The sequence below is a fragment of the Pristiophorus japonicus genome, chromosome 4 (genome assembly GCF_044704955.1).
Source record: "Pristiophorus japonicus isolate sPriJap1 chromosome 4, sPriJap1.hap1, whole genome shotgun sequence".
In the NCBI taxonomy this organism is placed as follows: Eukaryota; Metazoa; Chordata; class Chondrichthyes; family Pristiophoridae; genus Pristiophorus; species Pristiophorus japonicus.
Window position 1 is genome coordinate 239,923,305 of NC_091980.1, and position 26,391 is coordinate 239,949,695.

At 41.5% G+C, this 26,391-nt stretch overlaps 1 protein-coding gene across 7 annotated transcripts; it reads left to right on the plus strand.

The window, feature by feature from the left end:
* Positions 1-5,139: 5,139 nt before the first annotated feature.
* gnpnat1 (glucosamine-phosphate N-acetyltransferase 1) lies at positions 5,140-26,094 on the plus strand. 7 transcript variants are annotated; one of them, XM_070877486.1, is made up of 7 exons: positions 5,224-5,245; positions 7,145-7,391; positions 12,226-12,405; positions 16,600-16,662; positions 18,678-18,805; positions 20,572-20,633; positions 23,756-26,094. In XM_070877486.1, the coding sequence occupies exons 3-7, from the start codon at positions 12,252-12,254 to the stop codon at positions 23,901-23,903; spliced, it is 555 nt and encodes a 184-aa protein (XP_070733587.1). In that variant the 5' UTR covers positions 5,224-5,245; positions 7,145-7,391; positions 12,226-12,251; the 3' UTR covers positions 23,904-26,094. The 7 variants fall into 7 exon arrangements, with proteins under 7 accessions (XP_070733585.1, XP_070733587.1, XP_070733586.1 ...); XM_070877485.1 differs by lacking the exon at positions 5,224-5,245 and adding an exon at positions 5,310-5,566; XM_070877487.1 differs by lacking the exons at positions 5,224-5,245; positions 7,145-7,391 and adding exons at positions 5,310-5,566; positions 8,886-8,950.
* Positions 26,095-26,391: the final 297 nt, after the last annotated feature.

Genomic DNA, 26,391 nt, shown 5'->3' on the forward strand with positions numbered 1-26,391 from the left:
GTCCTCCCTGAATCTTTTACCCATATTCACCCCCTTTCTCCTCAACCTTGCCATCTCCTGTGGCCTCTCTACCCCCATGGTCTCAACAAGGTCATCTCCAAGAACATCCTTGTATCCCTCACCATCCACATGCTCCTACCTCCTTCCAAACACACTTTCTTCTGTGCCCACCCCTGAATCCCAAGAATGACTCCATACATGAAGGGGTGAGCTGTGGGTACAGAAAGCTTAAATTCTGCAGTCTAGAGAGAACATTACGCTGGGGGGCGGGGGGGAGGGTGAAAGGAACTTCAACAAGTCTTCAAGATATACAGTATAAAATGTATTCAATATTATAGATAAGGCCAACTAAATAAGTCAAGGATACGCACCTATATTTAATTGAGTGAAAAGTACATTTAAAACTAACAACACTGTATATTCAAGGCATGACAAATGTTTGGAATAAAAGGCCATAACAATAACTTGCATTTATATAGTGCCGTGAAATTTCCCAAGATGCTTCACAGGAGCGTTATCAAACAAAACGTGATCCCGAGCTACATAAGGAGATATTAAGTCAGCTTGATCAAAGAGGTTTGTTTTAAGGAGCATCAACATCAACAACAACAACTTGTATTTATATAGCACCTTTAACATAGTGAAACGTCCCAAGACGCTTCACAGGGGTATTGAGACATAAAAAATTAACACCGAACCACAAGGGAGAAATTAGGGCAGGAAAGAGGTAGGTCTTCAGAAGTGTCTTGAAGGAAGAGAGGTGGAGAGGATTGGGCAGGTAATTCCAGAGCTTAGGGCCTAGGTAACAGAAGGCACAGCCACCAATGGTTGAGTGATTATAGCTCAAAAGGCCAGAATTAGAGGAGTGCAAACATCTCCGGGGGGGCGGGGGGGTGTTGTGGGGGAGATTACAGAGATACAGAGCGGTGAGGCCATAGAGGGATTTGAAAACAAGGATGAGAATTTTGAAATCGCGGCATTGCTTAACCAGGAGCCAATGTAGTTCAGCAAGCACAGGGGTAATAGGTGAGCGGGACTTGGTGCGTGTGAGGACACGGCAGCCGAGTTTTGGATCACCTCAAGTTTACGTAGGGTAGATTGTGGGAGGCCAGCCAGGAGTGCGTTGGAATAGTCAAGTCTAGAGGTAATAAAGGCATGGATGAGGGCTTCAGCAGCAGATGAGCTGAGGCAAGGGCGGAGATGGGCGATGTTACGGAGGTGGAAATAGGTGGTCTTAGTTAAGCTGTGGATATGTGGTCGTGAGCTAATTTCATGGTCAAATATGACACCAAGGTTGTGAACAGTCTGGTTCAGCTTCAGGAAGAAGTTGGGAGAGGGGTGACGTCAGTAGTTAGGGAACGAAGTTTGTGGCGGGGACCGAAAACGATGGCTTTGGTCTTCCCAATATTCAATTGGAGAAAACTTCTGCTCATCTAGAACTGGATGTCGGACAAGCAGTCTGACAATTTAGAGAACGTGAGGGGTTGAGAGAAGTGGTAGTGAGGTAGAGCTGGGTGTCATCAGCGTACATGTGGAAACTGAGGCTGTGTTTTCGGATGATGTCATCAAGGGGCAGCATGTAAATGAAAAATAGGAGGGGACCAAGGATAGATCCTTGGGGGACACCAGAGGTAACGATGCGGGGCGGGAAGAAAAGCTGTTGCAGGTGATTCTCTGGCTACAATTAGAGAGATAAGAATGGAACCAGATGAGTGCAGTCCCACCTAGCTCGACAAGAGGAAGGGGAGAGAAGTTGGAGAAGGATAGAGTGGTCAACCGTATCAAAGGCTGCAGACAAGTCAAGAAGGACGAGGAGGGATAGTTTGCCTTTGCCACAGTCACAAAGGATGTCATTTATGACTTTGATGAGAGCCATTTCAGTACTGTGGCAGGTGCGGAAACCAGATTGGAGGGATTCAAACATGGAATTGCGGGAAAGATGGGTACGGATTTGGGAGGCGACAACACATTCAAGGACTTTGGAGAGGAAAGGGAGGTTGGAGATTGGTAGTTTGCAAAGACGGAGGGCGAGGGTTTGTTTTTTGAGAGGAGTGATGATGGCAGATTTGAGGGCGAGCGGGAGAGTACCTGAGGAGAGAGAACTGTTAACAATGTCAGCTAACATGGGAGCCAGAAAAGGAAGGTGGGTGGTCAGCAGTTTTGTGGGAATAGGGTCAAGGGAGCAGGAAGTGGGTCTCATGGACAGGATGAGCTCCGAAAGGTCATGAGGGGAGATCAGAGAGAAACTGGAGAAAGATGTGAGGTCAGGCCTAGAGTAGGGGGGAATTCTTAGAGGAAGTTTGGCTTGGTGTGGAAGGAAGGGAAGAGGCAGAGGCGGCCAAACGGATAGTCTCAATCTTAAAGATAAAGATGAGCTCCTCACACTTATTGTCGAAGGTGAGGGTGGAGACTGGGGAGAGGGGTTTAAAAGACAGTTAGCAGGGGAGAATAGAAGCTGGGGTTTATCTTTACATTCCAGAATGATTCTAGAATAGTGAGCAATTTTGGCAGACGAGAGCAGGACCCAATAATGCTTTATGTGGTCCAGCCAGATCTGGCGGTGAATGGCTAAACCAGTTGTCCACCATCTCCGTTCAAGTCTGTGTCCCTTGCGAAGATCAGTGCTGTACCAGGAGGAACAGCCAGGATGAGAGAGAGTAATTGTTTTAAAAGAGACTGGGGCATCAAAGGTGGTGGTGAGGGTATGATTGAGCAGAAATGTCATGGTGAATGGGGGGCCAAAGGCTGCACAGTTGGGAGTTCATAAGTGCAGTTGTAAGAGAGTCAGGAGAGTTTTTTTCCAGGGGCGGACACAGAAAGAGGTAAGGTGGGGGGGTGGAAGGAGGATGTGGGTAGAGAGCAATACGAGAAAGCGGTCAGAGATGGCCTTATCTACGACTGACATGATGGGTGTAGTGAGGCCACGTGAGATAGCAAGGTCAAGGGAGTGGCCGTGAATATGGGTTGGGGACTTTACATGGAAGGAGAGATTAAGGGAGGATAGGAGGTTAGTGAACTCAGATGGAGATGGAAGTTGAAATCACCGAGGATGAGAAGTCGTTCGGTGCAGAGGCAGAGGGAGGAAAGTAGTGAAGAAATATCGATAATTACATTTTTATGGTACTTCGGTGGGAGGTAGAGAACGAGAATTTTAAATGAGAGAGGAGAGAGCATCTTAAAGGAAGAGAGCGAGGTAAAGCAGTTTAGAGAGGCAATTCCAGAGCTTAGGGCCTAGCCAGCTGAAGGCACAGCCACCAATTGTGGAGCAATTAAAATGGGGGATGCACAAGAGGCCAGAATTGCAGGAGCGCAGAGATCTCAGAGGATTGTAGGGCTGGAGGAGACTATAGAGCTAAGGAGAGGTGAGGCCATGGAGAGATTTGAAAACAAGGATGAGCATGTTTTAATTGAGGCGTTGACACACTGGGAGCCAATGTATGTCTGTGAGCACAGGGTGATGGGTTAACGGGACGGTGTGAGTTTGGCTACGGACAGCAGAGTTTTGGATGAGCTCAGGTTTATGGAAGGTGGAAGATGGGAGGCCAGCCTGGAGAGCAAGTCTAGAGATAACAAAGGCATGGTTGAGCTGAGGCAGGGGCGGAGTCATGTGATGTTACAGAGGTGGTGGAGCAGATATGTGGTCGGAAATTCATCCCGGGGCCAAATATGACACCAAGCTTGCAAACTGTGTAGTTCAGCCTCAGACCAAGGAGAAGGATGGAATCAGTGGCTAGGACCAAATACAATGGCTTCGGTGTTCCCAATATTTAGTTGGAGGAAATTTCATCCAGGACTAGATGTCGGACAAGCAGTGGTGAGGTAGAGCTGGGTGTTGTCAGCATACATGTGGAACCTGATGTTATGCTTTTAGATGATGACGATGAGTGGCAGCATGTAAATGAGAAATCAGAGGGTCCAAGGATAGATCCTTGGGGACTCCAGAGGTAATGGTGCGGTGGCGGGAAGAGAAGCCATTTCAGGTGATTCGCTGGCTATAACTGGATAGATAGGGACACCCAGCTAGGCAACAGAGACCTCTCTGGAGGAGGATGGTGTGGCTAACCATGTCAAAGGCTGCAGACAGGTCAAGAAAGATGAGGAGGGATAGTTTACCTTTGTCACAGTCGCATAGGATGTAATTTGTGACTTTTAATGGCCATTTCATTGCTGCGGCAGAGGCGGAAACCTGATTGGAGGGATTCCAACATGGAGTTGCAGGAATGATGGGTCCAGATTTGGGAGGCGACTAAACATTCAAGGACTTTGGAGGAGAGGTTGGAGATGGGGCGGTAGTTTGCAAGGACAGAGTTTTTTCATGAGGTGGTGAAGATAAAATTGTAGTGAGGGGGCCAGTCGTTTAGTGCGTAGTTGTATGTGACGAAAGGTCATCGACTTGAAACGTTAACTGTTTCTCTTTCCACAGATGCTGTCTATTTTATTACCCCAATTACAATGATGCTTAAAGTAGATCTAATAAAATAATTTTCCATGTTTCATGAGGCAAACAGAAAGCCAGCATCCAGAACAATTTCCTTGACCCGTTCCCGTCGGACAGGTTAGGTTAAAATCGAGGCTTTGGTCCGTAAAGGGAGGCTTTACCACCCTCCGGCTTACGGGAAGAGGGCTTCCACTTTGTATGCAACAAATAATATTTCAACATGCGTCCATTTCTCATTTCTTTAGTTTGGTTTGGAAACTATTGAAACAGTGTGCATGTTGGACACCCAGTTGATCAAAACAAATAATGCCGCTTGAAATAGAGGGAAAGGAATTATTTTATGTTCGAAAAGGTAAGTAATCTTATATTTTAAATAAATATATTTTATAACAGTCGGTGATGCAGCAACAAAATGATACTGGGTTTGGAGAATGAAATAGACGATGGGAAACTGTGGACTTGCCATCGCCTCTCTGATAAATTCTCCAAGTCGGCTGGTTCTGTCAGCCATAGAAACCGTCAGAATGAAACTCTTGTGACATTTACCATGGTTGCATGTCGCTAGTTCAATCCTGTCGGGCCGCCTCATTGGCGAACCGGTTCATTTTACTGGCCAGGCTTGGTGACGGTTGCAAACCTTTATTTGACTCCAAGTGACAGAAGCGATGCTGCCAGTGTGCCCAACACTGCGGCCTCTGTCCGCACGTCATCGCGCCAATGCGTGCTTCCGTCTGGTGCCACGTCAGTGGAGGCCGGTTCGTGCAGCTTCAGTCCGGAAACTAGAGCCGGTGAAACTTCCCTCTGTGGGTGAGTACCGCGCACTGCCCGCTCCCCGTACCCCCTGTCGCTTCATTTAAAGGGCCGGCACCCACCCCCAGCCGTCCGTCTGAGGGTTAGTCGCTGCAAGGCCTTGCCGATGGGCCAGTGACCCCTGCCAGGGAGCCTCCTGTCCGGGTTACACAAAGTTGCTCTAACAGTTGGCCCGGGCGATGGGTTTCAGCAAAGTGTGAGTGACCCCAGCAGACAGCGTCCCATCTCCGTATGTGTGACCAGCAGACAGTGCCCCATCTCAGTGTCTGAGTGACCCATCTCAGTGAATGACTCCAGCAGACAATGTCCCATCTCAGTGTAAGTGACCCCAGCAGACAGTGCCCCATCTCATTGTGAGTGATCCCAGCAAACAGTGCCCCATCTCAGTGTGACCCCAGCTGTGAATGACCAGCAGACAGTGCCCCATCCCAGCGTGAGTGACCCCAGCAGACAGTGCCCCATCTCAGTGTGTGAGTGATCCAGCAGACAATACCCCTTCTCAGTGTAAGTGACCCCGGCAGACAATGCCCCATTTGATTTGTGAGTGATCCCAGCAGACAGTTCCCCATCTCAGTGTGTGAGTGACCAGCAGACAGTGCCCCATCTCAGTTTTTGAAGCCAGCTGTGAATGACCAGCAGACAATGCCCTATCTCAGTGTGAGTGACCCTAGCAGACAGTGGCCCATCTCAAATTGTTTAAGTTTATGTTTGGTCCCAGGACAGGATTGTTACCCAGTTAGTTCATCGTAGTGCAAATGGATGGTGTCTGGTTTGTGAGAATTTGCTTCTATTTATTGTTTTAAAAAAATATAAAATTGCATGTGATTTATAAATAAGAGTCTTACCCCACTTTTATGTTTTCCTTTCAATTGCAAGAAATTGTACTATATAGGCACTGGGATTTTGGTGGTGATGGTGCATTTATTCACGTGCAAATACTTGTAACTCGGTCATTGTAGGTATGAATTAATTGATGATTTGCTCAGGCAAAGAAATACCTGTGATTTGGTCACTGGTAAGGTTCTGGAGATTCTATTGCTGTGGGCTCATGGTAATGTCTCTGAGATCCATATTAATCTTTTAATTAGCTGTAGTATTGCAAAATCCTGTGCACACCCACTCACTGATTGATTATAGTTTACAACGATAATTCACAGCTAGTGTGGCTCTTAGTTTGAAAGGTATTTTGTAGGAGTTTACAGCAATGTGTTATGTTTATCTGGTGTACAATGATGTTCACACTGAAGGATTAACAACTAGTATAATTACGCAATTTGTAATAATCTGGATTACTGGGAAGTAATAGCATAGTATATATTATAATGTCAGCGCTCTGTTGGAACTTTGTGAAAGTTGCTATTTATTTTGTACCAGTTGTGGCAGGAATTGCATGTTTTGCTTTGTGAATTCTGGAACACAACTGCTGCTGAACATTTATTTGTATTTATATGCAACAGCATTTGTCATACATTTCTCACACACAATACTGATTCCTAATGGTGATTATACATGGGAATCTCTCACACAAGTTCAGTGTATTTGCATTTTAAAGTAAATTATCATTAATAAAACAATTTCCTATCCTATCATACCTAATGTATAGTATCTGCAGTTTCACTTTGGCATTCAGCTTAATAGGATTTACAGGGGATGACTTAAAGGCATTTAGTTACATTATGATTAATTTTTGCTTGCATATTTTTAATATCACCTTTTTAAAAAAAAAAAGAAAAGTACCTATCAGTTGCTCAGTAATTAGACTTTTTTTGTGATTCAGAGATCGAGATAGAGAATGGAAGTGCTGCTGGTAGTACATATGGCTCAGCATATCAGGGTTCAGAATGAGGAAAATTAAGCCAAAGTTCTCATTCCTGATCACTGTCCATTAACTCCTAGTGGAAAGTGTGCAGGTATTGACGTTGGGACAGGACAGCATTGGGCTAAAGTCTGACATGCGCCACACTGGAATAGCCCACTGGCACTCATTATCTAAGCTTGCACATAAACAGCCACTTGGAAGAAGCCGTGGAAAATTGCTGCCACATGTGGAATCATAACCTTCAATGGAAGAAAAAGCAAGAGAAAATTGGAAAAGGCAAAAATGTTGGAAATCAGCCATTGGTGATTTTATGTCACTTTTTTCGTGAGTGTGAAAGACCTGTTAGTGTGTGTGAGTTATGTGTTCTCATTTTCACATCCTCCAATTATTAGTCCACTTTTCAACTGTGTGAAATCGATATCCTATAAATGGTGAAGTTAGGATGTCAAGTAAATAAGATATAGTATAACATTTTAACAGTTTCCATTGTGTTTATAATTGTACTTGCCAAGATGTGCCAAGAGCTGTAGTTTAGAAACCTATGGGAACCAAATTTCTAAAAACAAAATGTGAGAGGGCTTTCTTTGTTGGGAAATGAAGCACTTTCTCTTTACACCTGATGTCAGCATCAAGCACTAACAAAGGTTAAAAGCAGCTCACATTTATTCCACATTATGCAATAATATGCCATCGCCCTGAAAAGGATATTTGTTACATACAGGTGGTGTAATTATAATTTTTTTATGTACAGCAAACACTAATCATAATCCAGATATGAAGAAGAATGTGAAATAGATTTAGTTACATGGCTTTTGTATACTTTGGAGTTACACAATCATATAATATTGACATAGTTCTGTACACCAGCTGTTGTGAGACGTTTTTATCCAAATTTCTAGTTTGTGAGATTGGATTGTTTGTGACTCGCCAATAAGTAATCAAAAGGAAGGTGACAGGGCAACACCGCACTAGGTTTCGACTTAAATAACCAAACACATTTATTAAACCGTAATAGCACAAGCCAAGAGCAGCAGTAACATATTTCTACAGTAGTTATTAAACTTTACTGGCTCCTCAAGTGGTAGAAAAGAAATAGTTTGAGGCTGCTGCGCTAAATTTTGATATAACTAATATTCTTATGTAGTAGTTCCTTTCGTTTTCTCACCATCTACGGAAACGTTTTTGCCTGACTTTATTTAAGGTGGAGATAAACAGATTTTTGAACAATAAGGGAGTGAAGGGTTATAGGGAGTGGGCAGGGGTGGAGCTGAGCCCAAGATCAGATCAGCCATGATCTTATTAAATGGCGGAGCAGGCTCTAGGGGCCAAATGGCCTACTCCTGCTCCTATTTCTTATGTTCTTATGACTTTGAAGGCCACAGCCAGACTTTCCAATTTGAACAAGTCTGGTTGATGAATACCTTCAAAAATGTGACTGAGGGCAGCAGGTTTAAGTAACTGATAAAGTTTATAGAAAGCTGCCAACGTATATTTGAATAAATCCCACAATGCATTTGTATTTGAATCAAGTAGTTTGGTCTTTCTCACATATGCCAGGTACAGACAAACTTTAGCAAATGCATCCAGTTAAGCTGGATATGATTTGTGCTTCGTTTTAAACCCCTTGTATACCATGGCAGAATTGAAGGAGTCATGTTAAATATCAGACAAAAAATTTTGTCACTGAGCCTGGATTACAGCACCAACACCACAAGTTGCAAAATGATGCCTTTTATATTACAGGGTACTACCTAAAGTTATAGCAATAGATTCTCTTTAGATGCCAGTCATTAATATTTACACTGCTTTGGATTTCAGCCATTTATGCACTTGAGCATGGATACCAATGCAAAAGTGGGAGGATAAAAGACTACTTTCAGTGTGTAAGGAGATACGAATTTGTTATTGTCCTGCCTGACCTATATTTTTAGAAGTCACATGAGAAAATAGGAGGTGTCTAGACTTTTATGGACATTTTTCCTCCTAAAGTGATATTGTGAAGTTCTGCATCAAAAAGCCCTATTTCTGGATAGTATCTGGTATTGCTTATTCAAAAATATACGCTATTAGTGGTACAGTGACTGTGGGGATGGTGCTCTGATGTGCTGCATTTGGGGGGTGGGGTTGGAGGGGTGGGCAAAGGCACGACAGAAGTTAGATACTTCCCCACAAGGATATAGTAAGTTGGTGGAGGGAGGAGAGGAGAAAGAGTTGCTTGTCTTGCACACCACTAACTCGCCTAAAGGAACTGTGATACTGACTGCCGAAACTTGGAAGTGTAGTAAACAGTGAGGAAGATAGTAATAGACTTCAAGAGGACATAGACAGGCTGGTGGAATGTGCAGACACGTGTCAGATGAAATTCAATACCGAAAAGTGTAACATGATGCATTTTGGTAGGAAGAATGAGACGAGACAATACAAATTGTAAAAGAGGTGCAAGAACAGAGACCTGGGGGTCTTTGAATGTGGTAAGGCCAGTTAATAAAGCTTATGGGATCCTGGGCTTTATAAATAGAGACATAGAGTACAGAAGCCAGGAAGTTATGTTAAATCTATATAAAATGCTAATTTGGCCCCAGCTGGAGTATTGTGTCCAACTGTGGGCACCACACTTTAGATAAGATGTGAAGGCTTTGGAGAAGATACAGAAGAGATTTACTATACTATTAAGGATGAGGGAGTACAGTTACATGGATAGACTGGAGAAGCTGGGGTTGTTTAAGATTATGAAGGGTTTACCTGGAATAAATTTAGAGAAACTGTTTCCAATGGCTGAAGGGTCGATAACAAGAGGGTACAGATTTGCGGTGACTGGCAAAAGAACCAGAGGCGACATGAGGAAAAACTTTTTACGCAACGAGTGGTTAGGATTTGGAATGCCTTACCTGATAGGATATGGATACAGATTCAATAGTAGCTTTCAAAAAGGAATTGGATAAACATTTGGAAGGCCAAAAAATTGCATGATATGGGGAAAGAGCAGGGAAAGTGGGACTAACTGGGTTGCTGTTCAGAAGAGCCAATGCAGATTTAATGGGCCGAATGGCTTCCTTCTGTGCTGTACTACTCTATGTTTGGGACTGACTTGCTTCCCTGTTCTTTCAATTAGGGAAAAGTGCTGCTGAAGGCCCTAAACGCAGGGACTAAAAATTAAATGAAATGTCAAACCAAAAGCAATCTGTACATTTAGAGACGCTCTGGGGGAATTGTAATTTTTTTGTTGGTATTAATTCACGCAGAGTTCCTCTGGAATGGAGTCCATGTTGACTTGAACTTGGAAAGATTTGAATGAAGTTCAACCATGTTTAAATCAGCAACAGAAATTTATAAAATATAACTTTTAAAAAGTGAAAGGAGATGCGGATGTTTTGAGTTAGCTGATTGAACTGTTAGGGCTAGAAATTCAGTTTTTGGCTATCATTTTTTTCCCGTCATTTTTCAGAAAAAATACCACTAAAAACTTCGCAATTTTTTAAGGGGGTAAAATTGCCAAATAAATGCGCCCGATGGTAAAAATCAGCGTTGCACGAGGATTCGCGGTGGAAACAGCAGTCCTTGCCAACTTTAGCCCGAGGCCTATCTCCGCCAAAAATACAGACCCTGGGAGGAGAGAAAACATACCAAAAAAATTGCACCGTATTACTGTTTCTGGGGCTTCAACGCAGGCTTTTCTCAGGTGGTGTTTTTTCACCGAGTACAGGTTTGCCGAATGGCCAATTTTAAGCAGTTGACTTTTTTTTGGTGTTGCACGTGGTCGATCTGCTTTTTGGCGATATTTCTGAACTGCTAGTTGTTAACTTTGGCCAATTTAGGCAAGTATCTTTTATTGGCAAAAAAGGCAAAATATCGGTGACAAAATATGCGCAATTTCTCCCCCGTTATGTTTATTTGCAGTGCTATTCCCCAAGGTTCAGTTTTGGGTTCATTACTCTTTGCAATTTTTATGAACGACTTAGACTCGGGTGTAGGGAGCAGCATTATAAAGTTTGCAGATGATACGAAACTTGGCAAAGTAGTAGATCATGATGAGGATAGTTATAAGCTTCAGGATGACAGACAGGATGGTGAAATGGGCAGAAGCATGGCAGATGGAGTTCAATGCGGAGAAGTGTGAAGTGATGCAGATTTGGAGGACAGTATATTGTAAATGGCATGATTTTGAAAAGTAGATGAGCAGAGAGACCTTGATGTCTATATATACAAAATCCTTAAAGGTGGCAGGGCAAGTTGATAAGGTGGTTTAAAAAGCATATGTGTTACCTGGGTTTATCAATAGAGGAATAGAATATAAAAGTAAAGAGTTCATGCTAAAACTTTATAAATCACTGGTTAGGCCTCAGCTGGAGTATTGTGGACAGTTTTGGGCACCATACCTCAGGAAAACTGTAAAGGCCTTAGAAATGGTGCAGAGGAGGTTTACCAGGATGTTTCCAGGGATGAGGGACTTGAGTTATGAGGAGAAGTTGGAAAAATTCGGACTGGTCTCTTTGGAACAGAGAAGGTTAATAAGTGATCTAGAGGATTTCAAGATGATGTTTTGATAGTGTAGATGGAAATAAATTATTCCCCATGGCAAATTGGTCAATAACTAGAGGTCATAGAAATCATTGGCAAAAGATCTAGAGGGGCGATGAGGAAATAAAATCTCAGTTGTTGGAATCACTCTACCTGAAAAGATGGTGGAAGCTGATACCATAAATCATTTTAAAAGGGAGTTGGACAGGTACTTAACGATGAGGAACTTGCAGGGTTACGGACAAAAAGCAGGAATGTGGGACTAAGCACGACTGCTCTTTCAAAGAACCAGCACAGGCACGAAGGGCCAAATGGCCTCCTCTGTGCTGTAAGTTTCTATGATTTTGATGATTGTTATGAGTTATTTAATAAACTCAGCAGGCAAATGATGATGTATTGTTGCAGTGCTCCAAAATATGATGATTGACCAGTAATGTGCTATTGTTTAGTAACCGTCACTCAAATTTAGTTTACTTTGAAAATTTATTAGTACACAATTTGATCATACTTGCAGTAACCAAATTTTTAAAAATCACATTATATTTCTCTTGACTATTTTTAGGTCTTGCATTAATCTAAATAAGTAAAAATATATCTTTGATTTGGGTTTTTAAAGCATTTTCCATTTTTTCTTAAACAGTGTATTGATTGTGTGCTCCTCCTGCCATGATTCTTGATGATACACCCTTGTTTGATCCCATCATGTTAAGTGATCTGGACTGGAGCCAGAATATGGTGAAATTCTCGCCTGAAATTTCCCCTTTGAACCCAGGGGATGGACTAGTTATGAGGCCTCTCTGTACTGCTGACTTCAACAGAGGTACTGTTTGAACTGTAATCCATGGGGGATTAACAGATATATGTTAATACTGACTAAGTTTATGAATTTAACATTTACTGAAATGTTCAACTTTTAAACAAAATCTATTGAAGAACTTAAAATTTTAAATTGCTGTTGGACAATTTTCACTCCATTTTAGTCTAATTAATTTTTGGAATCACTTTGTATAGCAGACTTTTGCATTTTTGTTGAATGTATTTATGTGAGAAAGCAATTTTTTTCTGTTAAATAAGAACATAAGAATTAGAAGCAGGAGTAGGCCATTTGGTCTTTCTAGCCTGCTCCACCATTCAATAAGATCATGGCTGATCTTCTACCTCAACTCCACACTCCTGCACTGTCCCCATATCCCATGATCCCCTTAATATTCAAAAATCTATCGATCTCTGTCTTGATTATACTCAATGACTGAGCCTCCACAGCCCTTTGGGGTAGAGAATTCCAAAGATTCACCATCCTCTGAGTGAAGAAGTTTCTCCTCATCTCAGTCCTAAATGGCCGACCCCTTATTTTGAGACTGTGACCCCTGGTTCTAGACTCCCCAGCCAGAGAAAACATCCTCTCTACACCTACCTTGTCAAGCCCTGTAAGAATTTTGTATGTTTTAATGAGATCACCTCTCATTTGTCTAAACTCTAGAGAATTTTGGCCTAGTCTGCTCAATCTCTCCTCATAGGATAATCCGCCCCCATCCCAGGAATCAGTCTGGTGAACCTTTGTTGCACTCCCTCTATAGCAAATATATATACTTCCTTAGGTAAGGAGATCAAAATTGTCTCCAGGTGTGGTCTCACCAGGGTCCTATATAATTGCAATAAGATCTCTTTACTCTTATACTCAAATCCTCTTGTAATAAAGGCCAACATACCATTTGCTTTCTTAATAGCTTGCTGTATCTGCATGTAAACTTTCAGTGATTCGTGTACAAGGACACCCTTAGAACACCAACATTTCCCAATCTCTCACCATTTAAAAAATACTCTGCTTTTCTATTTTTCCTACCAAAGTGGATAACTTCACGGTTCTCCACATTATATTCCATTTGCCATGTTCTTAGCCTGGCTATAATCCCCTTGAAGAATCTTTGCATCCTCCTCACAACTTACATTCCCACCTAGCTTTGTATCATCAGCAAACTTGAATATATTACATTTGGTCCCCTCATCCAAATCATTGAAATAAATTGTGAATAGCTGGGGCCCAAGCACCGATCCTTGCGGCACCCCATTAGTTACAGCCTGCCAACCCGAAAACGACCCGTTTATTCCTACTCTCTTTTTCTGTCTGTTAACCAATTCTCAATCCATGCTAGAATATTACCCCCAATCTCATGAGCCCTAATTTTGTTTAATAACCTCTTGTGTGCCTTCTGAAAATCCAAATACACCACATCCATTGGTCCCCCCTGATCTATTCTATCAGTTACAACCTCAAAAAACCCTTAACAGATTTGTCAAACATGATTTCTCTTTCATAAATCCATGTTGACTCTGCCCAACCCTATTATTATTTTCTCAGAGCCCTGTTACCACGTCCTTTAATAATAGATTCTCACATTTTCCCTGCGACTGATGTCAGGCTAATTGGTCTGTAGTTCCCCATTTTCTCTCTCCCTCCTTTCTTATATAGTGAGGTTACTTTAGCTACCTTCCAATCTGTGGGAACTGTTCTAGAATCTATGGAATTTTGGAAGATGACGACCAGTGCATCCACTATCTCTATAGCCACCTCTTTCAAAACCCTAGGATGTAGGCCATCAGGTCCAGGGGATTTATTGGCTTTCAGTCCCATTAATTTCTCCAGTACTATTTTTTTTTTTTGCCTAATACTAATTTCTTTCAATTCCTAGACCCTTGGTTCTCCACTATTTCTGAGAGGCTTTTTGTGTCTTCCGTGAAGACAGACACAATGTATTTGTTTAATTGCTCTGCCATTTCCTTATTCCCATTCTAATTTCTCCTGTCTCAGCCTGTAAGGGACCCACATTTACTTTCGCTAATCTTTTCCTTTTTACATACCTATAGAAGCTTTTACCGTCTGGTTTTATATCTCTCGCTAGTTTACTCTCATATTCTATTTTCCCTTTCCCAATCAATTTCTTGGTCCTCCTTTGTTGAATTCTAAAATCCTCCCAATCCTCAGGCTTACTGCTCTTTTTGGCAACTTTATAAGTCTCTTCCTTTAATTTAATACAATCTTTAACTTCTCTTGTGAGCCACGGTTGGACCTGTGGGGTTTTTGTGCCTTAAAAGAATGTATGTTTGTTGAAAATAATGTATTAATTTTTAAAATGCTAGCCATTGCTTGTCTACTTTCATAGCTTTTAATGTCATTTCTCAATCTATCTTCGCCAACTCGCCCCTTATATCTACATAGTTTCCTTTGTTTAGATTTAAGACCCTAGTTTTGGATTTAAACGTGCAAGTATTCTGATTATTTTCTCATTCTTGCATTGTTTTGCCTGCACTTACACTTTCAAGTTTGTATGCTTAATTCTTTGAAACATGATGCAATGTCTATGTAGTAATCAAAAGAAATTTACATGCAGCCTTTCTCCACTAACTCCCAGTAGCTAATTTGAATGTCCAATCCACATGGTCCCATTGGTTCTTGCTTCAATTCTAGAATAGAGTATATAGTTTAGGTACATGCAGAGCAGGGAGTGAAGTTGTTATACAGATTGAACCTCCCTTATCTGGAACACTTGGGACCTGGCCTGTTCTGGATAAGGGATTTTTCTGGACGAGGGGTGGTCACGTTAAATTGGATGGTACAGGTACTGAGCAAGGGGATATTGGGGCTGAGAGTGCAGCAGAGAGATAATGGGGGGTAGGGAGGGGGGTGGGGGGCGGTGAATCGCGGTGTCAGGCCAGCGATTGTGAGAGTCGGCAGCGAGGAAGGACTTCTTTAATTTGTTCATGTCGGAGCTCTGCACATGCGCCACCCTGTGGTCGGGAATGGTTCTAGACGAAGGGTGGTTCCAGATAAGGGAGTTCTAACAAGGAAGGTTCAACCTGTCGCAGTGTTCTCGTATCGCCAGTGCAGTGTCAGTCCAAAGCATGTTCTTAGATGTTCATTAGGTAAGAAAACTCCAGGGCTATAGCTAGTTTTGGCATTTATCCATCCACCTAGTAGTCATCTTTATTTTCTTATACTTCTTCCCAGCTATTCATTATTTGTTGTTCAATTTCTACAGCACTTGTGTGAATTTTCCCTCTTTCCACACAAGCCTCTTTCAACCTAGTGCCAAGTTATGGGCAGTTTTATGCTGTGAATGCTCTAAACTGGGTTGAGGAATTCCTTTCACTAAAGAAACTTACAAAGAGAGATATCTTTCATTCCATCAGTCTTTGAATTTAAATATAGTTCTTACAGTTTAAAAAAAAAAGATAATTATGATATGAAAATTTGTATTCTAATCTGACAATATGAAAATTGACTGGAAAAAACATAAAACATTGATATTGAGTCCTAGGTTAGTAGTATCTATATCTGTATGCATTTTAACTGGTCAGTCAACATTGCTGCTTATGAGATCTTGCTGTGTGCAAAATGGCTGCCCTCTCAGGTGCTCACCTATTTGAAGATGAGCAGGAGACTTTTCTTTTTTAAATTTCATTTGACAAGCTGGATCAGTGCTGATTCTTAAAACGTGTATGTTGCTGATCATTATTGTTTGAGAATAAATGACATCAGGGCCGCGAAATGCCATTCTGGCCATCTAAACTCTTCTACTGAATACTCTGTACTCCCAAGTCCCAACTCCTCTATCTTGACACCCAACCTAGTGTTTGGTAGAAGGAATGTCTTAAACAGAGCTTAGCTACAGGTACTAATAAACAGCAACAAAATCCTTTCCTGTTCCAGCACAATTATGTTTTTAGTAGGGAATTGTAAATAAATGAAACCCAGCCAAGCACAGCTCTGCTTTTTTAAGGATATTGTACATTAAGTCTAAATCAGATTGGGGTAGATCTTGACTTGGCACGATAGTGTAAACAGGTGCTCAATAGAAATAAAAATCGGGAGAGATGTAAAATGGGCTGCCGACCTACAATCACCTGTTTTACACAATCACAAAGTCGCAATCTACAACATTATGTCTAGAACTCACGTGCACCAAAAGCATTTGATTATGCTGATGTAACTCATTTAATTCTAATTTTTAAACAGGTCTTTTTAAGGTACTCGCACAGTTAACAAAAGTAGGTGAAGTTGCACCTGAACAGTTTATAAGTAAGTCGACTAGCACTTTCAAATATTATCCTGCATTTTACTTCAAACTGTTAAGCAGCTTTTCTGCCTAGATTGTTAATGTAGTGATAATGCTATGTTTATGTATATTTCATTTCAAAATGTGAAGAAACTTGCTTTTAATTTTCTTTCATACTCTTGCTTCAAGAACAAGAAGAAACATTGTCAGAAAGGCTTCTCTGCATGAACTACATGAATGCCCCCCCAAAAAAGTTTCTTGTAGTTAAAAGATTGATTTCTCACTGCCAGGTCTGTCATTGTACTTGATGCCTTTTAATGATCTCTGGGCCTTGAAGGACCCACTAAATTGAGGATTAAGGGAGTGAGTTATTTGATGAAGAAACAAAGGATTGATGAGGGTAGTGCAGTTAATGTGTATATAGACTTTCAAAAGCCGTTTGATAAAGTGCCACATAATAGACATGTTAACAAAATTGAAATCCATGAGATTAAAGGGATAGTGGCAGCGTGGATACAAAATTGGCTAAGAGACAGAAAGCAGAGAGTAGTGGTTAATAGTTGTTCTTCAGACTGGAAGAAATACACTGTGGTGTCCCCCAAGGGTCAGTTTTAGAACCACTGCTCTTTTTGATATATAGCAGTGACCAGGACTTGGGTATAAAGGACATAATTTCAATGTTTGCAGATGTCACAAAACTGGGAAATGCGGTATATAGTGAGGAGACTCATATAGTGAGAAGACATAGACAGACTGGTGAAATAGCCAGTCACATGGCAGATGAAAAATGCATTTCTTGCGTGTTCTCTTTCTTTACCCCCTACTTTACCCACCCCCACCCCCCTCCATGTGCCCCCAGGCCTCCCCCTCTGCACAGCCCCACGCGCCCCACTCCCCGCCGACCCCCCCACGTCCCACTCCCCTCGGTCCCCCTTCCCTGCCTCCACTCCAGCCCTCTCTCTTCTGCCCGAGCCCCTCTCTCTTCCGCCTGCGCCCTCTTTCCCTTCTCTGCCCCGCCTCTCTCTTCCCACCCCTTCCTCTGTGCCCCACTCCCTCTCTCTTTCCCCACCCCCCCCTCTTCTTCCAGCACTCGCCCTCCCCGTCTCTCTCTCCCCTTCCATCCCCCTCTTTATATGTCTCTCTGTTCCTCTCCTTCACCCAACATCCTCCCTCTCTCTCTCCTTCACTCCTGCACTCGCGCGCTCTCTCTCTCTCTCTCTCTCTGCCCTTCATTCCCTGCCCTCTCTCACTCCTTCACCCTCACCCCCTTGTTCTCTCTCCATCACCGCCCGCCCTCTCTCCTCTCCATCACTGCCTGCCCTCCATGACCGCCTGCCCTCTCTCTCCCCTTCACCGCCCGCTCTCTCTCTCTCCTTCATCCCCCCACCCCTCCTCTCTCTCTCTCTCTTTCCATCACCCCCGTGCCCTCTCTCTCTCTCTCCCCCGCTCTCTTTCCTTTCTCTCCCCCATAATCCTGCATTCTTTGTGCTCTCTCATTCTTCTCTCTCTTCACATGCATCATGCTTTCTGCTTACCATCTGTCTGTCTCTCGCTCTCGTTCTCGAATTGGCAGGTAACTTGTACAATGTTGTCATTGTGATTATCTCCACTCAATGAAATGGCACAATGTGTAAATGAATGTAGTTAGGAGGATAATGCTCTGCATCTGCATTTTCCTTGTCATAACTGGGCAGAAGAGAAGGAAAGCTCAAACAATAGTCAATCCCAGGCTACCTATGTGCACCTAGTCACTGATTTTGGGGTGTGTTAGTGGTCTGCCCGAAGCAGGTTGTCTGTATGCCATCATCTCCATGGATAATGTAGGAGGACCCAACTGGGAAAACAGAAGAATAAAAAGCTTTTTAAAAAAGTTTTCTGAGGTGGTTTAACATGTTTTTAATGCTCTAAAGATAATAGCATAAATCTTTTCAGAATGAATAAATGATCAAAGGTAAAACTAGAGTATAGTGTATTTACTTTAGAAGCCTTTGTTTTCTTGATGTCTATTTCTTGATTGTCATTTTCTAAAACTTCACAGGAAAGTTTGAGCACATGAAGCAAACTGGAGATTATTATGCCATTGTTGTTGAAGACACTGAAATTGGACAGGTCATTGCTACAGCAACGCTAATAATTGAACATAAACTAATACACACTTGTGCAAAGGTAGGCCTTCAACTGATATTGTAATATTACAGCTTTGTTTACATAGAAAATAGGTGCAGGAGTAGGCCATTCGGCCCTTCGAGCCTGCACCGCTTTAGAGCTGTGGTTCTAAGTTTCCAGTTTATTTCTGGAGCTGATAGCTGTTGATAAAACATTCTGTGAATTTAATTTGTTCTGCTGGCCTAACTGAACAGGATAGAAGTTTGACAATGGGATTGAATTGTGGATAGAGCAAATATATTATCATTGTTTAGAATGATTCCATTGTCAATAGGTAGATATTTAACCATTAAAATTTTTCACATTAAATGAAGCCTAGATATACTGGCCCCAAGTTTCCACATGATTTGCTCCTGATTTTTATGAGCAACTGGTGTAGAACGGAGTATCTTAGAAATCGGAATTCTCCACATTTAGTTTTCTGCAGTTCTATCAGGGAGAACAGTTTCACTTTGGAACAGAATTTTTTTTTCAAAAGGGGGCGTGTCCGGCCTCTGACGCCTGATTTGAAAGTTTCCACAGTGAAAACGTACTCCAAACTAACTTAGAATGGAGCAAGTGAAGATTTTTGTACGCTTGAAAAAAACTTGTCTACACTTTAAAAAATCAGGCGCAGGTTACAAATTAGACGTTGGGAACGAGGTGGGGGGTGGGGGGGAGGGGGGGAAGGGAAGTCATTAAATTCTACAATCAATCCTTTGTTATACTTATACAAATATTATACAAATAAATCCAACCTGAATAAAAATTTATAAGCAAAGAAAAGATTAAATAAACCATGTTCCTACCTGTGTGAAAGTGCTTCAGGCAGGCCTTTCAGGCAGCGGTGTGGCGTCAGTGTCTCGACGGCAGCAGCAGGCAGCAAGCAGCCTTCGAACTGAGCTGCGGTGCTTGAGGCAGCGGTGTGGCGTCAGTGTCTCGTCTCGACGGCAGGCAGCAAGCAGCCTTCGAGCTGAGCTGCGGTGCTTGAGGCAGGCCTTCATTCCTCGCGAAGATGCAGCACCCAGATGGACTTGAGGCCATTCGGCCATGGGATTGCAGCGGCGTCAGTGGCTGGCCGGGAGCCGAAGAAAGAACAGCAGCAGCCTTCGAGCTGTGAGGGGGACTGACTGAGGCCATTTGGACAGGGAGAGGCAGCCACATCGACATCTTTATATTTAAATTTGCAGAATGGGTGCACCACATATTATGCAATGGTTTGCTTCCTCATGCAAGAAATTCTTTGTTCTTGGTGGAAGTTGATCCATTGCAAAGTTGAATTGGCACTTTTATTTCTCCAAACACACAGTCCTTAATTTGCAGGCACCGGTTCTGCAAGTTTAGCAGTGAAAAGCTGAACTCACTGATTTCAGCAGGTGATTTATTCAGCAGTGCTGCTAAAAGCACTCCCTCACACACAGAAATATCAAGAAAATTAAAATACAAGCCTTTGCAGGGATCCAAGAAACAAATCTTCACTTTTTCTGCAGTACTTTTAAAAATGGCCGAGTGCCAATGTTTACTTCAGACTGCGCGAACGCTCCAACGCGCACGCGCAGGGTTGCCGGCACCAAGAAGCCTCATTTCAATTGTACCCGCCCCCTCCTACTTACAAAATCGGCGCGAGTGGTAGGCTCCGCCCCCTGTGCGCTGCTCCAAGGAGCTCGAGAATACCGCACTTTTTTTTTCGGCGCGAAAAACAGGCGCCCAGCTCTGAGGTGCGCCTTTTTCGCCGCGTGTGGAAACTTGGGGCCAAAGATACTAAACTCTTTTTTTTCCAAACTTAGCGGGGAAGAATAGAAGAAGTTATCGTAAGAGACGAATGCAGAGGAAAGCAACTTGGGAAACTGTAAGTGTCAGTGTATGGAAATCTGACTCTCGTATTTTGGTATTGAAAGTGACTTTGGATGAGCTTATCTAGGTGTTTAATTATCCCCACTTTCAGGACTTTTATTACTTTATTCACTACAGATATTCAGCCTTCTGTACCATAATATATAGCTTCTGTATCTTTTCTACCTCCATCAGTTTACTTTCCTTCTTTCTATGTTCGCTTTGTTTGCTCCTCCCTTTGACTTTAGTTTTAATCCTCCCCAATACTTTACTTACTCATTTTACAAAGGAAGGTCCTTCTTGTGGTGTACAGCATTCCCCGTCCCAGAATGTGAAACCCTCCCATCTACACTATCCTTCAAGCCACATGTTGGCCTCAATTTTGTCCGAGCCCATTTTTCGGCGCAGTAACTGGAGTTGCGGCACTTATCTAGGTTCCGAGCTGCGCCGAAAAAAAATGTTGCCGCTGTCCGGCATCTTCACTGCAGTCGCGCAGCGTGGCCAGTCGAGTCGGGGGTGGAGCTTGCGTTCTGCGCTGGAAAATGTGCCAGGGCATCTGCACATGCGCAGTGGAGTCCGCTGGTGATGTCCGCGCATGAGCAGTAGCGCTGAGAGTCTGCAACAACAGTAGGTCTCTCGTTTGCAGAAGGTAGCGATGTTCTTCCTCCCTGTGTTGCTGGGCTCTTTTAGGTAAAATTTCTGCATTTATTCTGCCTCCTTTGTTGGGCTAGGCGCGGGCAGGAGAACTGATAGAAATCACCGGCAGGCAGGAGCATGATCAGTTCTCCTAACCGCCCCTAGCCCAGGCCGAGTGGCCTCCCACACCCCCGCTGCTTTCCCAGGCCGAGTTTGAAGATGAAGGTAGGACTTCAATTTTTTATTTTTTATTGAATTCTTAGCCATGTTTGCAAACAAAAAGTACTAAGAGTAAGGCTTGGTTGGTTTAGCTGCAGGTCCTCTCCGCTTCCCGCCTCTATCCCAGGTTGAATGGCCTCCGATGTACCTGCCTGCGCCGATTTCTTTATCTCTCCGCAAGGGTTTTCTGAAGTGGCCACATACGCTGGCCTAAGTAGAAATGGAGTAACTATTAGCTGGCCAAAGTTGCCTAAATGGGCAGAACTGGCTTCGGTGGCTGGTAATGCCCCCTTTTGAGAAAAAAAAACTTACCTAAAAAAATCGTTAACTAACTCAGTTACACTGGTGCAAATTGGGGAAAATGGGGATTTTTAAGTTACGCCAGAAAAACCAAGTTACTCCAAAATAAACGGAGCAACTCCTGGTCATAATTGAGCCCATTGATGTGCCTAATCTTTTTTTCCCGAACAGTGTGTGACATCAGGAGTAATAGTGAGATTACCACCCTTGGTCTTCAATCTAGAACTACTAAAACTGTCCTTTCAAGACCTCTATTGTACTCTTTCCTATGGCATTGGTTCCTAAATGCTTCCCTATATTATTGGCCCCTTCTCTTCCCCGAAGCTTTTCCACTCACAATATTATGTCTCTCACCCTAGCACGGGGGTGGGCAATTAGACTGGAGGGCCATTTAGCAAGTTCTGGTGAGCTGTTGAGGGGTACACACCAATGTCCTAAGGTGCATGGTCGCACACCAATCTCGAGGTCCCGCACAGGCTGCTCACCAGCTTCTGCCACTGGAAGACACTGCACGTGCAAATTTAAAAGGACCGCGCATGAATAAAAGAGGGCACATAACATACACACAAACATTGCATAAACATAAGCATAAATTGAGATAGTAGTCAGATACTATCTTAAATACACAAAATGTAGTGTAAAATTGTCCGTAATAAATTAAATGACTGATCGATTACATATTGTACTGAAAGCCTACGTGGCTCGAGTCTGCAGAGTAATCTTTGCTATCTATATAGTATTGTATATGTAGTTAGTAATATTTTGAAAATGTAGTCCTACAATGATGTATTTTAAAATCTACTGCAGTAATAGAACCAGCATTATGTAATCGTAACCAGAGTGACAGGATAAATGTCCTAGTGATTCTGAGTGTGTCTCATTTGTAGGTTTATATTATAATATATAAAGCGTAAACTGATTATAAAATGTAATTTTATTTTAAAAAGAACCGATTACTCACATTTGCCAATTATTGCCTTCCATTTGTAACGTTTAAAGACTGGGTGATCAGTGCAGATATGAAGCAAGGTTTTTTATGTAACATACAGAATTTTTTGCAGTTTACTATTTCATTGGATTAATTTGTCGTGGATTGTATATACATAAAAACGCAGCGCCGGTCTATTTGTTCGGTAAAACTAAGAGTCGTCGAGATGAACAGCCATGACTTGACAGAGGAGAATCTAGTGCACACACGCAGCAGCGCCTCCACCAGCCAGTGATGAGTGGTGGATTTGGCGGGTTTTTGAAAAGTGGTTCATGAAGTCTCACAATATAATAAAAAAATGAAGTAAATATACGTAGACATGTCATGAAGATTAGTTATGTAAGCAGTGAGACATCACTTCTGTGAAGCTCCTTTCATTTGAGATGCAGATGACTGATGGTAAGATTGAACTTGGCTGTGATTACAGCCATGGTCATAGAGCCTCCTGACAGACTAGTTTTATGCATGAAGGATTGGCAGTCATAGGAGGTACTATAGGATCGCTTGTTTTTCTTGGGGTATAATTCCAGATGTACATGAGGCAGCTAATGGGTTCTTGAATAGATTATTGCAATGTGCCAACCACATCAGAATTCTATTGCTTTCATGAAGTAGCACAATTCTTTTATGTTTCACTTGGCCAACCTTAAGATGACCTCTTTATTTTCTCAAAAGACACTAGCTTCTCATGATATTCCTCTTATGCCATCCCTCTTGTATGTGACTTCCTTATTAATTAAGCCACCTCTACAACTTTATAGTATTTCTAATGAAAACATTAAATTTTACTTCATTTTAACAGCAGAAATAAAGTTCATTGTTTAGTTATCCTAAATATTTGCATTGTATTTTTGAATTTTCTGTAATATTGTGGTTGTTTCATGTTGATCTCCATATTACCTGGAGTCCACTGCAAAAATATTACCTCTTTGTATACAAGTGAAGATAAATAATGTTACTAAACTGTAGCTTTTTTCTCTGTCCTATTAATATAGGTTAGTTGCAGCCCTCACACTTCTCAGTAAGAAACTCAACTGTTACAAAATTACATTAGAGTGTCTACCAAAGAATGAAGCCTTCTATCAAAAATTTGGATATAAAGCTACAGAGGAACTGTACATGCAGTGCAGATTTTTTGACTGAAATTTGCTTATTTTTATTTCCAGGAATATCTTGGAGATCTAGCTGTAAACTGCTATTCTGATCCATTGCTATTCTATTACTGCAAGGATGCACGTAGTATATTCTGGTACGAATGGCAATTTTTTTCTGCCTTTGTGATACTGAGAATGTAGTTGACATTTAATAATGTGCGTTTCTTAAACTAAGCAGTCTTATGGGTGATGGGAAAACTGCAGCATAGTTCGCTTGACATTATTAAACTTTAGCTTAAGGGTAAATCTAAAGCACTAGATCTGTAAAGGAATATTTTTACTTAGAAACTGGATATGGAGATAATTGTACCAAAGGATTTTCTTCTGTCTGGATCCAAAACCTTTGTCTTGTATTTATCTAGAACTTGGAGCAGGAAATTTCTTTGCCTCTATTTCTGTTAAGAGACTTAACTGGTAATTGTGCCTGTAATGCTGCTCTGGGTACCATGTTGAAATAAGGGTGCAGTTATACTGTTACTTTTGCTTGGAAGCAATTCAACTTTACATAAATACAAAGTTGCAGAAAACTTCAGAGTGAAGTCCTGATCAGTTCCAAGTATAATGGTGTCAGCATCTTAGATTGACACTTATGGGCACTTTACAAATTGAAGTGGATATTTTAATTATGCTGTGTGGATGTTCCCAATTGCTATTTAAAAAAAAGTTGAAGTTTTGTGCATATGTGTAACCATATATATGGAACTCTCTTGCAGTGACAGGAATGTGTATTCAGAGCCACAAGCAGCTCAAAAGGTAACTCCAATGTTCTGAGATAGTTACTGCACTGTAACTAAATTCAGGCATTACGACTAGATCAAATGTGACTGTCAACATTGTCTAATGTTTTTTAATTCATGGTGCAAATTAAAGTTGATAAATCCAAAGCACACATTTTATCTAGTTTACAAAAGAATATCTTCATGTTTTGGTTAAATATGTAAATGAAGCTGAACTGGTAAATTTGTATGTACTTCAATACAAAGGAATATCACCTTTATACAACAGGTGTTAACTAATATTTTACCCACAAGGATTTTTCTCATCAGTAATCTCCAGATGTATTGGTCTATAGATTAACATGATAGATACAAAAACGATTTCTTCCCTAGTGACTAATATAAATCTGTTTTCAGCTAGTTTATGGGAGTAGCATCACACTTGTCTGCTATACAAAATGGGAGCTGCTTTGTTTGTTGATAGCAAATTTTTATTTTTGTCTGGAGTCAGAACTAAATGCTAGTAGATCCATGATTTGGTAAAATTTGTATTTTTAGTTGAAATGGCTCCATAAATGTAATGGTCTTAAATTGTCACGATACTATGGCCAGTCACATCGAGAGGGGCCACTCATTACCTAACAGAGTCCTCATCAGAGTTTTAACTTCCAAAACTTTTCTTTTAGATATTGTATAAATTCAATATGCAACGGTGAAATGTCTAGTTTAATAATCTCCATTGCGTATCGTTAAGTGATCAAAATATAAATGTAACGATAGTTATAAAAGTACTGAAAAACTGGAATTTGAGAGAAATGTGCATACAAGTAGATTTGACTATATATTGTATAAAGTTTTTAAACTGGTCAGAGGAAGCACTATATGTCATATTTCCAATAGGAAAGATAGATTCTAGTGCAAAAGATGCAGTTACGGTAAGATTTAATATTCTGAAGGAATTTGCTTTACAAAAGATTGTATATTTTCACCCCATGTTAGTTTTGTACTACTACTGCATCAGTGTTAATATTTGTAGAAACTTTGTTTACTATTGATGTGGGGATGTTTTATCTACTATGGGTGGTGAGACATGCTGTAAAAGATTGATATATACTGAATGTCAGTTTGTAGTTTAGGCACTTATTTATGGGACCAAGAAAGCAACTTTGTCACTTCTGTTTACTGTACTGACTACTTTTTGTCACAAACTTCCTATGACAAATGCCAAAAATCCATCTTTGGGCTCAAATTACTCTTATGCTTGTCTGGTTCATATGCTTTTTAAAAAGCCTGTGTTTTTCTGAATTATGACTGCTTTTAAGTACAGTTTTTTGATCTGGAGATGGTAGCTTTATTGGCAATCTGGATACTTTCAGTAATTTTATTTAGTATTGGGTTAATGCATTTTTATTTTATGCAGTATTTATTTAAATACCATTTTTGTGCAAAAGGGCAAATAAAATATCAAACTATTGAAATGTGTAGTGTGAATACATTACAAGTGTTATGTAAGCACATAGAAGTTATAAAATTGAAACCGGCCATTCAGCTCAACTAGTATCCCCACCGTGTTTGGAGTTGGTGTACGCAGTAGCAGCAAAACATATTACAGATATAGATGAATGCATTAATTAACCTGGAAAAGATGCAACATTTTTAATGTTGATGATAACCAATTAACAGGCACGTGCAGAGAAGAATGTTAATTGAAGTTTCTGCGAGGCTATCTTTCATCTCCAATCAGCTAACTCGGTTGCTGGA